The sequence below is a fragment of the Pelodiscus sinensis genome, chromosome 14 (genome assembly GCF_049634645.1).
Source record: "Pelodiscus sinensis isolate JC-2024 chromosome 14, ASM4963464v1, whole genome shotgun sequence".
NCBI lineage: Eukaryota > Metazoa > Chordata > Testudines > Trionychidae > Pelodiscus > Pelodiscus sinensis.
In genome coordinates, this window is record NC_134724.1 from 6,483,668 (window position 1) to 6,498,465 (window position 14,798).

At 51.6% G+C, this 14,798-nt stretch overlaps 1 protein-coding gene across 2 annotated transcripts in view; it reads right to left on the minus strand.

Annotated features, from left to right (window-relative positions):
• RASL12 (RAS like family 12) overlaps positions 1–14,798 on the minus strand; it is a 36,929-nt gene that overhangs the window by 4,551 nt on the left and 17,580 nt on the right. For both annotated transcript variants that reach the window (XM_006129189.4, XM_075896910.1), the window contains 2 exons: positions 11,785–11,858; positions 8,495–8,685 (listed from right to left, as the gene is read on the minus strand). In XM_006129189.4, coding sequence (XP_006129251.1) covers positions 8,495–8,685; positions 11,785–11,858 — 265 coding nt within the window. The remainder of the gene's footprint in view (positions 1–8,494; positions 8,686–11,784; positions 11,859–14,798) is intronic.

Here is a 14,798-nt window from a genome sequence, read left to right on the forward strand (position 1 = left end):
CTCCATCCTAGACTCCGTACCTCCTCCATAGAAAAGTGCAGCCCTTGACCACTTTCCAAAATCTTGGAGTGCCCCCCCACCAAAAATTATTGCCCACCCCTGGTCTAAGATCATCTCTCTCTCTGGGGGCCAGCCCTAGCCACTCCAACAGCCTGATATGAAGTGACAGCTAACAGAAAGGCCTTGACCACAAAATGAAAGAATTTATCCTGCAGGGCCTGATCCATTTAAGTCAATGGAAACGCTCCCATGGACTTCATTAGGTCTTGGTTTGCTTCATACTAGCTATCCAAGTGCCTGATATTCATAGTCAAAGTTTATTACACTGATACCCTTCTAAAATGAGGGTTTAGGCTCTGGTTCAGCAAAATCTTAACTTTAAACAGGTTCTATTAGGTTCTAACTTTAAATAGAATAGTTCTATTAGGGTATGTCTAGCCCCCTTGCAGGAGGAATAACAGGTAGTTCGATTTAGGGCTTTAATTCAAAATACTGGGTCCCTGCCGTGTGTAGATGCGGGCAGTTAGTTCGGACTTGTACATTTCAAAAAATGGTGACCAGCCAGGAAGATGTAAATCAAGCGCGGGATATTTAAATCCCGGGCTTGATTTGCAACTTCGAATGCCTACATTAGCCTCCCTAGTTCGAACTAGGGAGCTAGTGTAGACATGCCCTTAGAGTCAATGCATTGAAGCCAGTTGGACTGCTCCTGTACCTAGTTAGACAGGTACTGAATCAGGGCTTTTGATGCTGCAGAGCGAGGAGTATGGGAAGATACCACACAGGCTTAACAGGAGATCTTCATTGATCTGAAACTCCAAAAAAAATTCTACACAAAGTGGAAACTAGGTCAAATGACAAAGGAGGAATATAAACAAACAGCACAAGTATGTAGGGACAAAATTAGAAAGGCCAAAACACAAAATGAGATTAAACTAGCTCGAGACATAAAGGGTAACCCAGAAAACATTCTACAAGATTCAAGAGGAAAATCAAGGACAGAGTAGGGCTGATACTCAGTGAGGAGTTGGGGTAACCATAACCAGGGCTTGACGAACGGCAGCGAAACCTACTCGCCAGCCCCGCACTGCGCATGCACAAGACCCGCATTGCACATGCGCGCGCCGCCGGTGAACGGGGCGACTGGCTGAAATCGACTCACCACGGGCGAGTAGATTCAGTGATTTGTTGAGCCCTGACCATAACAGAAAATGAGGAAATGGCAGAAGTGCTAAATGACTTTTTTGTTTCAGAGTTCACCAAAGAAATTAATAGTGACTGAACATCTAACATAGTGGATGTCCGTGAAAATGAGCTAGGACCAGAGGTTAAAATTGAGAAAAAACAAGTTACAAATTACTTAAAGTTAGATGTCTTGAAGCCACCAGGGTCTGATGAAATGCATCCTGGAATGAACAAGAAGTTGATTGAGGAGATAGCTCTGTCATTGGCGAAAAGCTTTGAAAAGCCATGGAACATGGGAGAGAATCCAGAGAATTGGGAACGGGCAAATAGAGAGCCAGTCTATAAAAAGGGAAATAGGACAACCTGGAGAATTACAGACCAGTCAGCTTAACTTCTGTGCCCAGAAAGATAATGGAGCAAATAATTAAGCAATCAACTTGCAAGCACCGTCCTAGAAGATAATAAGGTGATAAGTAACAGAATGGCTCTGTCAAGAACAGATCATGTCAAACCAATGTAATAGCTTTCTTTGGCAGGAAAACAAGCCATCCAGATGGTGAGGGGTGTGTGTGTGTGTGTGTGTGTGTGTGTGTGTGTGTGTGTGTGTGTGTGTGTGTGTGTGTAAAAATGGTAGATGTGGTAAATCAAGACTTTAGGAAGACTTTTGAAACTGTCTCATCTGACCTTCTTATAAACAAATGAAGGAAATACAATCTTGATGGAGCCACTACCAGGTGGATGCAAAACTGGTTGGAAAACCATTCTCAGAGCATATTTATCAATGGTTCACAGTCATGCTGGAAGGACATAAGCGAGATCCTGCAGGGATCAGTTCTGGGTCTGATTCTGCTCAATATCTTCATCCACAATTTAGATAATATCATAGAGGGTACACATACAGGTTGTGGATGATACTAAGCTGGGGCGGGGGTCATTGCAAGTGCTTTGGAGAACAGGATTAAAATTCAAAATGATCTGGACAAACTGGAGAAATAGTCTGAAGTAAACAGGCTGAAATTCAACAAGGACAAATACAAAGTACTCCATTTAGAAAGGAACAATCAGTTACACACAAGGGCTGTGTCTACACTGCACCCCTTTTCTGGAAAAGGGATGCAGATTAGACAAGTCGGATTTGCAAATGCAGCGGGGGATTTAAATATCCCCCGCTTCATTTGTATAAACATGGCTGCCGCTTTTTTCTGGCTCGTGGCTTTGCCGGAAAAAAGTGCCAGTCTAGACGGGATCTTTCGGAAAATAAAGCCTTTTCCGAAAGGTCCCTTATTCCTGATTTTAAGAGGAATAAGGGACCTTTCGGAAAAGGCTTTATTTTCCGAAAGATCCCGTCTAGACTGGCGCTTTTCTCCGGCAAAACCCCGAGCTGGAAAAAAGCGGCAGCCATGTTTATACAAATGAAGCGGGGGATATTTAAATCCCCCGCTGCATTTGCAAATCCGACTTGTCTAATCTGCATCCCTTTTCCGGAAAAGGGGTGCAGTGTAGACACAGCCATACAGAATGGGAAAGGATTACTCAGGAAGGAGTACTGGAGAAAAGGATCAGGGGTCTTAGTGGACCACAAGCTAACTATGAATAGTGTGGCACTGTTATTAAAAAAAAGCAAACATAATTATGGGATATATCATCAGGAGTATTATAAGCAAGACACAATAAAGTCATTCTTCTACTCTATTCCATGCTGATTAAGCCTCAACTGGAGTACTCTGTCCGGTTCTGGACCACACATTTCAAGAAAAATGTGGACAAACTGGAGAAGTTCTGGAGAAGAGCAACAAAACCCATTAAAGGTCTAAAAAACATGACCTGTGAGGAAGACTGAAAAAAATTGTTTCGTTTCATCTGGAGAAGAGAAGAGTGAGAGGGGACATGATCACCGTTTTCAAGTACAAAAAAAAGGTTGTTACAAGGAGGAAGGAGAAAAATTGTTCTTCTGAGGATAGGACAAGAAGCAATGGGATTCCATTGCAGCAAGGGAGGTTTAGGTTGGACATTAAGGAAAACTTCTTAATTGTCAGGGTGATTAAACACTGGAATAAATTGCCCAGGGAAGTTGTGGAATTTCCATTACTGGAGATTTTCAAGAGCAGGTCAGACAAACACCTGTCAGGAAGGGTCTAGATCAGTGGTCCCCAATGCTGTGGCCACGGGTGCCATGGCACCCACCGGGCCATTTCTGTGCACCCGCCAAGTGATCGGGGCCAGCCCCGCCCCCGGGCGTGTGGTACAGGGGTGATGCCAGCCCTGGGCGCGCAGCACATGGGCGGCCCCGCCCCCCCGCGCGCGGTGCATGGACTGTGTTGGCCCCGGGCGCGCAGCGTATGGGCATCCCTGCCTTTGGCACACGGCACAGGAGAGGTGCCAGCCCCAGGCGTGCAGTGCATGGGTGCTGCCGGCTCCTGGACGCGCGGTGCATGGACACTGCCGGCTCCTGGGCACGCAGCACAGGAGCGGCACCAGCCCCAGGCGTGTGGTGCCTGGACTGTTCCGGCTCTGGGCGTGTGGCGTGTGGGCAGCCCCGCCTCTGGGTGCGTGGCACAGGAGCAGCGCCAGCCCCAGAAGTGCAGCGCATGGGTGGTGCCGGCACCGGCCACGCGGCATACGGATGGCCCCGCCCCGGGCGTGCGTGCAGCCCTGTCCCCGGATGCCCAGCACGTGAGTGGCCCCGCCCCTGGGTATCCGGCAGCCCCAAAAGGTTGGGGACCACTGGTCTAGATAATATTTAGTCCTGCCGTGAATGCCGGGTACTGCACTAGATGATTTCTTCCAGTCCTCTGACTGTATGATTCAAGTGCCATATTGCTGAGTGGCTTCTTCTAAGGGACAGTGGGTATAGAATCATAGAACCATAGAACTCTAGAACTGGAAGGGACCTCGAGCGGTCATCAAGTCCAGTCCCCTGCCCTTACGGCAGGACCAAGCACCATCTAGATCATCCCTGGCAGGTGTCTGTCCAACCTGCTCTTGAATATCTCCAGTGATGGAGTTCTACAACCCCCTAGGCAATTTATTCCAGTGTTTAAGCACCCTGACAGGTAGGACATTTTTCCTGATGTCCAACCTAAACCTCCCTTGCTGCAATTTAAGCCCATTGCTTCTTGTCCTATGCTCAGAGGCCAAGGAGAACAATTTTTCTCCCTCCTCTTTATAACACCCTTTTAGATACTTGAAATACTTAGATATCATGTCCTCTCTCAGTCTTCCATTTTCTAAATTAAACAAGCCCAGTTCTTTCCGTCTTCCCTCATAGGTCATGTTCTCTAGACCTTTCATCTGCGTAGTGCAGAAGAATGACTTCTCGTGTCTTGCTCACTACACTCCTATTATTGTAGGAAGCTTCTCGGTGAAAGCCATCTTTCCTGCCCGGGGTTGGGGCAGCCTGTAGAAACAGAGCAAGGCAGCTCCACACCATCCGGGCGATAAGGACAGCCTGAGCTGACTGACCCAGCTGAGATGGTGGAGTTTGTGGGATGCTGGTATAATCCGTACTGTCAGCATCCCCACCCCCAGTACCATGGCCGGGCCATGGACAGAGGGCAATGAGCCTGCAGCTACCTCCCGTGAACTCAAGCAGCAGCAACTTTTGCTTGCAGATCCAGAGCGCCTGGCTCTGCCTTTGCAGAGGGGTTGTCAGACTGGAAAGCAAGGAGAAGCCGCTGAGAACCAGAAATGGGGGGAGGGGAGAGGAGCTCCCCAAGGCTGGGGAAAGAGCTGGTAGGCTCTGGCTACGGATCAGAGGCACGCTGCTGAAAGGGGCAGGGGGAAGGCTAGGGTGCGGAGACAGGCAGTGGGGCTCAGAGGAGACACAGAGTTTTGTAGGGGCTGAGAGGGTCTGCACAACGCAGGGATTCTGGGTAATATCGGGAAGCTGTTCCAATTGCTGTATTGTGGAGTGGACGTGGATGGAGGTGCTCCCCTCGCTGACAAGGCCTGGGTCAGCCACCCCCAGACACGGTGCAACGGGGTGTTGGCACTGAGATGGAAGCCCCTTGGGACAACGGGGAAGCGAAGCCCTTGGAGAAGCTATTCCCTCCACCTTGTCTGCAGGCACTCGGCGTTCGGAGAGCCGTCTGGGCTGGCTGTTAAACACCACGGGGCTCCAGAGGGGAGACTCCCAGCCCCCTCACAGGACTTTGGGGGCAGGAGGGGAAGAGACGGACATGCTCTCAGAGCAGGAAGGGCCCACTTAGCTGCAGGACCATCCAGGGCATGGGCAGTAGGTGAAGAGTTAGGTGAAGCCCCCAGCCCTGTCCCCAGCCCCACCCCTTCTGCCAAGACCCCACCCCCTACAGGAGCCAAGCCTCCCTAGCCCTGGAGGACGGCAGCATGCCACTGGCCATACAGCAGGCATTCTGCGGGCAGGGTCTGGCTGGGGCCAGAGGGCGGTTTGGGGAGGCCATGCCTTCCCCCGCCTATTATACCTGTTGCCTCTGATCCAGAATCAAAACAAGCTGCTGTGGGGCCATGGTTTCCATTCCAGCCAGGGTTTACAGCTGGGTGCAATAGCTGTCAGCTCCCTCACTATCAACATTATCCTGGGCCCCCTGCAGAGAGGTGTTCTGTGCTGGGAAGGCAAAACGTGTCGTGGGAGACGGGCTCTGGAGACCCCAGAGGGCCCTGACTCCAGCCCAAATAATGTTCGGGTGTTTTGAGGAAACTGAGGCAGGGAGCGGCACGTGGGGTTTATTTCTGTGTCGATGGATGCATGTCTCAGACGTTTAAAAAGCAACAGTGGTTTGGAACCCTCTGCAGAGAGCGAGAGAGTGAGCGTGCGTCTCTGTGTGCATGTCTCTGTGTCTGTGTACACCCACCATATGGCATTGAAGAGTTAACCTATGGACCCAGAACACCATACAGCTGGGCTTCTGGGAAGGGTGTGCCTAAGGTGTGGGGAAGCCGGAGGGCCAGCATTAATCGCACGGTGTAGGCAGTTGGATTGCGGGGGCTAAGCTCTCGGGTGGGGTGTGTGTGTGCTAGATAAAGAATCTGTTCCTGAAGAGTGTGCGTAGGGACCCCAAGGCAGAGGCCATGCTCGGAGGGGTGGGTGCAGTCTGGTGGGTACCCAAGAGCGGATGTTCAACTAGGGGCTTATCTGTGCAATCACATGGCTGCTGCTTACTGGGCCAAAGGAGCGAGGTCGCCAGTGACAGCTTGGATTCACGGGCAGGCTGTTCTCAGCTTCACAAGAGAAGGCTTCGGGGAGGGGGCGGCATGGGCCATCAATTCAGCCGGAAAGAATGTGAAACCCCTCGCTCCACGTGCAAAGGTTCCCTGGGGTCGGAACAGACACTGGTGCCCCCAGGGTTTCTAATCATGTGGCTCTTGTGTGAGCAAGAAGCAGGGAGGTTTTCTCTAAAGCAGGGGTGGGGAACCTAAGGCCCTGGGGGGCCGGATCCAGCCTGGATCCAGCCCCGGGGGCTCAGAGCTTCCCCCAGCATTGGGGAGCCCGCGATGGCACTGCAGCCCCAGCTACCCCCTTCCCCACTGCCCCCTGTCCCTCCTGTGGGGCTGGAGCACACAACATCTACTAGCGTGACCCCCCCAGGCTCTGGTGTGTGAGGGAAGGTGGAGGAGTGTCATTCTCCTTCTCAGTCGGGGGCCATGTCGGTGAGGATTTGGTTTTTTCCCCTGAACTGATTTTTCTGAGGGCCAGCAGCCCCCGACCCAAAAAAGGTTCCCCCCCTCTGCTCTAAAGCATCAGCCTGGAGCAACACACAGGCCAGGCAAACCTGGGGATATCAGGTAGCCTGCCATGGAGAGAACCACGGAACAAAGAGCTCTGAGAAAAGGAGGCCGGGGCTTCGGACATTGTCACGTACGAAGCTGGAGCGTGTTCAAATTCCTCACACGTCGTTACAACGCCGCCTAAAAAACCCAGCCCGAAATAGCAGTGACCTCAAACGAAGCGAACCACCTTCCAGCAGCCAGCCTGGGCACGGGGCAGGCATTGGGGAAGGGTGAGGGGCGAAACGTTCACAGCTGAGGCAAGGTCCCACAGCACAGGGGCTGCCCTCACGCTGCGTCTTCCGCTGGGCCTCAGATGACAATGAACCAAAGTGGCAGCGCTGGAGTTTGCATCTTAGCAACCCGGACGCACAGAGCGACCAGACCCCGTGGGAGAGGGAGAGCAGGGCAGGGACAGCCATGTTGGCATGCCAAAGGGGAAGCAAATACCCCGCCTTAAATAGAACAGAGTGGAGAAAAGCAAAACAGGGGGATAAACTGGAGGATCAGAACAAGCCCTGAGAGGCCAAGAAAGAAGGAATTGAATATGAACTAATGGCTCTGCTCCATTTTAAGGCAGCCCTGCCATTTGAGAAGGTCTCTGCCACACAACCACAAATCCCTCAGCCATTTTAGGGAGTGGCCCAGGGTGCATATTTGGAAGCCTACAGGAATTAAGCCTTAGCAGCTTGCCCACCTCCTGCCTGCCCCTCACCGATGTCTGGATGGCAGGATAGGTCTTCCCTTCAATTCACCTTCACAGAATCAACATGCATGGCCTGGCAGCCAACTACACAGCCACACGTCCTCCTTCCTCTGCAGAGAAAATCCACGGGGCTCGAGCACAGAAAATCTACTAGCCTGGGCCTCCCTAGGCCTTGGTGTGCGAGGGGAATGTGGGGAGTGTCTGTCTCCTTTTCAGTCGGGGCACCTCAGTGAGAGTTTGGTTTGGGGGTTTGTTTGTTTGGGGGTTGTTGTTGGTTTGGTTTTTTTTGCTTCTCACTTGTGTGCAGCCCCTGACTGATTTTTCTGTGGGTCAGCAGCCCCCAAGCTGAAAAAGGTTCCGCCCCCTTGCTTCAAGAGCACAACTGGTGAATGAGGAGGGCAGGCACTTGGTCTGTGGCATTCAGCCAAACAGATTCTTCTTGGTGCAGTTTTTCACCCAAAGGCGAGTTCTGAGGGAGGAACCCTCGGCGGCGTGGTGACCTTCGTGTGAAATAGCATTTCCCTGTAAGCTGTGCACTTGGGCGGCCGCCCAGGATCAATTCAAATCCCAACCAGCCCCTGGCGAACGGTTGTCCTGGTGGTGCACATCTGCATATGCCTCGGTGCACATGACAAAATTTATTTTCCACAAAGATGGAAAAATGTAGAGGGAACATTGATTGCAAGCTCAGTTCAGAACTCAGTGACTGGCTGTTCACGACACACCATCACAACTATTGCGGGTGCTAATATGTCCCCTTGTCTCGGTAGAGACACGCAGTTCTGGCTGGAGCCCAAACCGCCTTATGCCCTGCAGCTTAATCTGGGCTGAGCAATGTCACCCCTCTGCATGGCTTCTTACCTGTATTGCTCCATATCCAGCTTGTTTCCTAGCAGGAGAATGGGATAATCGTGCTGACTGCCTTTCGAGTGGAGGGAAATGATATCTAGGTACTGATGGCAGCCGTCAAAGCTCCCTTTGTTGTCAATGCTGTAGACGACCATGAATGCATTGGCCCAGCTGAGATAGCGTTCGCAGTTCACCGGTGTGTCCTAGCAAAGGAACACAGAACAGCATTATCATAGGCCAGGGCCATGATCACAGCCTGTCTGGGGCCACTTGCTTGTCTCGAGCTTTGTACATTGTTTCGCAACGAAGCTCCTTTCAAAAGGCCGTTTGAGAGCGGACTTGGCGTGGCATGAAAAAGTTCCTTGTGCAAGGAATCAATGATACGAAACAGCTCGCACTCCCCCGAGGCAGAGCATGTAGTGTCGGTGTTAGGTTTTCGCTCGGCCGGGCTTCCAGAAAGACTAACCTTTCCGGCAGCCTTTCACATTGATTTAATCGGTGGGTTTTCTTTGTACCTAAAAGAAATTCTATTCATGGCAGGGAGAGCCGGTGGGATGGCCTGATCCAAAGCCCACTGAAGGCAGTGGGAACCTTCCCATTGACTCTAGGGGACACGGGGCTAGCCCTTGAGCCTGGAGGTGGTCTACTGGAGATGGGACTAACTCTGAGCAGAGGGGCTAGATTCAATCTATATCATGTCCCAGGGCACAGCAGCACCAGGACTCCCCTCTAAGTTAATATGCTCTGTGCTTATCCTGAGACTGCAGCATATGGGGCCCAATTCCCTGGCTATGGATGAAATACATTCAGTGCAAACCAGCAGAGGTCAGGGGGTGCCTTGCAGCTCACTTCTCCACTGTCCCGATCCTGCCGCAGCGGACAACGAAGCTGGTGGATCAGGCTGGAAAAGGATCCTCCTAGCCAGGCCCGCTTCACTAAAAGCAGAGCCCCCACCCCACTCGTATCTCAGAAGTACGCAGACCCTCCAGATGAGGTAGTCTGTTTCACACAGAATCTGGAGTTACTCCAGGAGCTACAAACAATAAAACATACCCAAGCGCATCATCATCTGCGTTCCACTGCGAGGAAATCCCTGACATCCTACAAGTGAATCAGTGAGCCTGGCCTTGCAGTGAACCCTAACCCAGTCTGCCCTGTGGAGATGGGGGATTGGCGAGGGCTCACTTCAGCTGAGTGATGCTGGAATGACATCATGGAACACAGGTCAGCACCTGGGCCGCAGCTCTGCCAGCTCTCAAGGCCCAAACAGCGCCCATGGCATGACTGCCCTTTCAGGCTGGAGGCTTTTGCATGGAGGCTGAGAAAGTTGGGTGCCCAGCAATGTTCCCTCTAATTTTTTCCATTCCTATGCAGCACGCATTTTGGCTGTGTCTAGATTACATGCCTCTGTTGGCAGAGGCATGTAGATTAGACACATAGGCAAAGGCAAATGAAGCCGCGATTTAAATAATCGCGGCTTCATTTACATTTACATGGCTGCCGCGCTGAGCCGACAAACAGCTGATCAGCTGTTTGTCCCCTCAGCGCGCTAGTCTGGACGCTCCCCTGCCGACATCAAAGCCCTTTGTCGACAGCCCCGTTATTCCTCGTGGGATGAGGTTTACCGGGGCTGCCGACAAAGGGCTTTGATGTCGGCAGGGGAGCGTCCAGACTAGCGCGCTGAGCGGACAAACAGCTGATCAGCTGTTTGTCGGCTCAGCGCGGCAGCCATGTAAATTTAAATGAAGCCATGTAAATTTAAATCGCCGCTTCATTACCCTTTGCCAAAACAACAAATCTACATGGCTCCGTCGACAGAGCCATGTAGTCTAGACGTACCCTCTGTTACATGCACCTAGACACGTGCCAATGTGCACCAGCGCCAGAAACACACGCTGCCAGCTGTGGGAGGCAGTGTGCGTTCTGCAAATCAGCTGGGCAACACCTGAATCTGTCCTGAGCGGCTGCACAAGCACCCAGCTTACAGGGAACGCTGGTGACCAGCTCCTGTTGTAATTCTATGAGCCCTAGGCACTGGGCTCCGTTAGTAGAGCCCTGCAAATCCACGGATATCTGCTCTATATCTGCAGGGATCCACATCCGCAGATGTCAGCGCAGATATCTGCGGCTCACTTTTGCAGACACAGATGTGGATACAAATTTTGTATCCGTGCAGGGCTCTATCCATTAGCTGTCTCACCATGATTACATACAAGGCTCCCCTCAGCAAGAGAGACAAGCCCTCTACCTCAAGCAGAGTTTTTACCCCAGCCAGGAAGAAGAATCAAAGTTTTAACAAAATCCCTATGGCAGTGGTTCTTACAGTGGTGGTCCATGACCATCTTGCAGGTGGGTTGCAGACTCAGAGCTCGCCCCGCCCCTGCTGTGTGATTGGAGTGCCAGCGCCGGAGTCCCACAGGGGGGAGCCCCAAGCCTCATAAGCTCGATCAGCTCGTGGGGGGGCGAAGTGACTCCATGCACTGCCACTCACCCACGCCCAACTGGGAAAACAGCAGCACAGGAAACTGCTCACTCAGAGACTTTCGCTGCTGCTCCCATTGGCCGGAATTGTGGCCAATGGGAGCAGCGGGGGCGATGTCTGGGATTGGTGGGGGGAACAGAGACTGGTAAGCATCCCCATCATTTCCAGACCCTGCACCCCCATTCTCCTCACGCACCCCCTTCTACCAAGACCCTGCCCATACACCTCACTCCTGTACCCTCCCTGCCACCCAGACCCCACACCCTCCGCTCCTGCACCCATTTTGTCATCATGGGTGGCTGGCTGGTGGTCCGCGGAAAGGTTTGCATCGAGTGGGGTGAGCCAAGGGCCAAAAAGCTGGAGAACCACTGCCCTGCGGCCTTGCTATCGCTATCAATTGGACATGGAAGGTGCTCAGGTCCCACAGTGATGGACAGGAGGATAAAAGCCTAACCTAGATTTGCTTGGGTAGAAATAAAGGATCTGCTTAGGCAGCTATTTGCAGCTTCTCCCTATTTGCTATTCTGCATGAAATTGGCCCCTGCGCAGCAGGCCAGAACTGGGCCCGTGCAATGAAGCCCTCTTGACATGCGTCTCATGCTGGCCTCTGCAGGGGGCAAAGTTCATCCCTGGCGCAACGAGACACTTCCCAGAAAACTGTAATCAGCTGCAGAGCCCACTTCCCCATTCATTTCACAGCCACCATGCCGTTCTACTGAGAACCCTGTGGCATGTTCCACCGGGAGCAAGCTCCTCCCGTCTTTTCTAGAGGCACAGAGAACTCCTCCTTCGATGGCCCGGAGAAGCCCTTCATCATTACCTGGTCCGCTGTGTCCATCACTTTCATCAGCACTAGCTGCTGGTCCACAGTTTCTTCTGACGTGTAGGTGTCCTCTGCAAGACAGACGAGATCTTTTGAGCATGGAGAGCAGAAGGTGTGGGGAGAGTTTCATATTCTGAGTCTCACACTCCATGGAGGCTATTTATGCAGGTTCTATCCACCCTGGCAAAGTGGCGATCGCTAAGCCTGGCCCCGGATGAGGAGCACCGATCACAAGATTTGCTAAGACATGGGGTCAGTTAGAAAGACATCACAGCAGGACCTTTCTCAGCACCGCTTGGTGCACCTCCCGTACTTGCAATCATTTTGAGCACTACTCAGAAGAATCAGTGTGGAGCCAGGCCATAACATTGGTCTAGATCACAGCTATGCCTGTCTGCATTGCTATTATTTCATAGCTGCTTGTCTAGAGGCCCTGCTCAGACTTGGAGGCCCATTGTTCTAGGGGCTGTACAAATATGTGCAAGGACATTATCTCAGTCCCAGAGAGTTTGCCATCTGAGACACAGTGACATCAATGCAATTCTTACCTAGAGAGATACGCTTGCCGTGAGTTTCTTATTACAAGAGACAAAAAAAGAAGGGCCAGTTATAGCCATCTGCCCATAAGCTGGCTGACTGGCTGGTTTCTGTTGGGGACTGTGGCATGGGGACTCTTTGGAGAATGTTCTGATTGGAGATGGGACCGTTCCCCACTTGGGAAACGATCCAATCTGCCCGCTTGTGATATCTGCAATGTGCCGCTCGGACTGATCTGATCACCCGAGAGCACAGTCGTCCTGCTGTAACGCCAATGAAGGCAATAACAGTTACCACAGGGATGGTTTTGGCCCACAGTCCTTGCTGACATTAGCCCATCACAGTTTCCCTGCAAAGAACACTGGGCCAGATCCTCCAGCTCATACAGACACTTGGTGCCGCACTATGGGCAGATGCTGCCAGAAGCATCCTCCCAGCTCAAGAAGGACCCTTTGGTGTCCCAGAGCCAATCATAAATACACGCCTTCAGCACCCCCTCCCTGCTGCTGTCATGTGCACTGTGAGCAGAGGAAAGAGGACGTGCCTGGCTGGTTTCCATCCCCTGAGCGGGTGCAAATGAGAGCAGCCCAGAGGCTGCTCCAGCCTGGTGCGGGGGGACTGCTCCTGCTTCTAGCAGCCCCAGACTCAAGGGGATGCAATAGGGAGATTTCTGTGTTCTTGTTTGAAGCTCCCATCCCCCAGCTGCTGCCTTCTGCCGCGGATCTGGCCCACTATATGTACAACAGCATCCGAGGAGTTTCAGTGAGATTCTCTCTCCACAGTCCTTTGATCCTCCAGCGAGGCCTTTGCTGGCCAGCAGCGCTCGCAAGCCTGTCTCCTTTTTAGCTGCACAAAGCTCTCTGCTGAATCACCACATCAGCCACACAGGCGCCCTGAGTCCCCTTTCCTGGGTAAAATACAGGCTGTTTTCAGCCCTCACCTCCGAACACACACGTCTGTCTTCGCACCCAGAACCAACGCCACATGGCACTGCAGGTTAAACACCGGAATAAATTGCCTAGGGGGCTTGTGGTCTCTCCGTCACTGGGGATATTGAAAGGCAGATTAGACAGACACTTGTCAGGGATGATTTAGATGGTGCTTGGCTCTGCCGCGAGGGCAGGGGACTGGACTTGATGACCTGTCCAGGTCCTTTCCAGTTCTAGTCTTCTACGATTCTATGCCACATGGCACACGCCTCCCATGCAACCTGGGCCAGCCTGCACTTGCCTATGCAAATCACATATCAAGGCACTCAGCCCCCCCATTACACTTCTTAACAAGCCTTAAGAGCTAATGCTGGGTGTACTTCAACATCCATAGAGCTCACAAGGACTTCATACCAACCTATCACTGTGTGTCGCTGCATACATGTACATACATTCTATGGTTGTCTCGTCATAAGAATGGCCGCACTGGGTCAGACCAACGTCCATCTAGCCCAGTATCCTGTCTGCCGACAGTGGTCAATACCCGGTGCTTTAGAGGGAAGGTACAGACAGGTAACCATCAAGTGATCCCTCCCCCTGTTGGCCATTCCATGTTTCTGGCAAACAGAGGTCATTCCTGCCCATCCTGGCTAATAGCTATTGATGGAGCTATCCTCCATCAATGTATCTAGCTCTTTTTTGAACTCTTTTATAGTGCTGGTCCGTGCAACAAGTTCCATAGGCTGACAACGTATAAAGAAGTGCTCCCTTTCTTTTGTTTTAAACCTGCTGCCTATTCATTTCATTTGGTGCCCCCTGGTCCTTGTGTTATGAGGAGTACATAACAGTCCCTCCTTCATTTTCTCCACACCACTCAGGATTTTATGGACCTCAGTCACATCTCCCTTAGTCATCTATTTTCCAAGAAGAAACGTCCCTATCTTATTAATCTGTCCTCTTATGGAAGTTGTTCCATACCCCTCATCATTGTGAACCTTTTCCAATTCCAATCTACATTGTGGGATTTTTTGAGATGGGCGACCACATCTGCATTCAGCATTCAACATATGGGCATATCATGGATTCCTATAGAAGCAATATGATAGTTTCTGTCTTAGTCTCTATCCCTTTCTTAACGATTCCCAACATTCTGTTTGCATTTTTGACTGCCACTGCACGTGGAATGGTAATTTGAAGGTAAGTTTTCCCACTGAATTCCACTAGTATGTTTTCACTTTTTTTCAATGGGGGACAGTAGAATGCGTAAGTTCCTCCACATTCTGAGCTTGAACCAGCTTCTATCCATGTCAGTCGAAAAGGTCCCTTGATTCCGCTGGGAGTTTGACTGGGCACTGTGTCAAGTGAAAATAACCTCCCGCTTCGGATGGATCCTTCTGCTCAGTGACCATCCGTCTTAGACCAAAAGTCAAATCTCCTTTTTCAGGCTGACTAAGAGCCATCATTTCCTCCTCAATCATGAACATTCCAACGTAGCTGCTAAGCTTGGTTTAACAAACAATATACAGTAGGAGACGAGCACGTAGG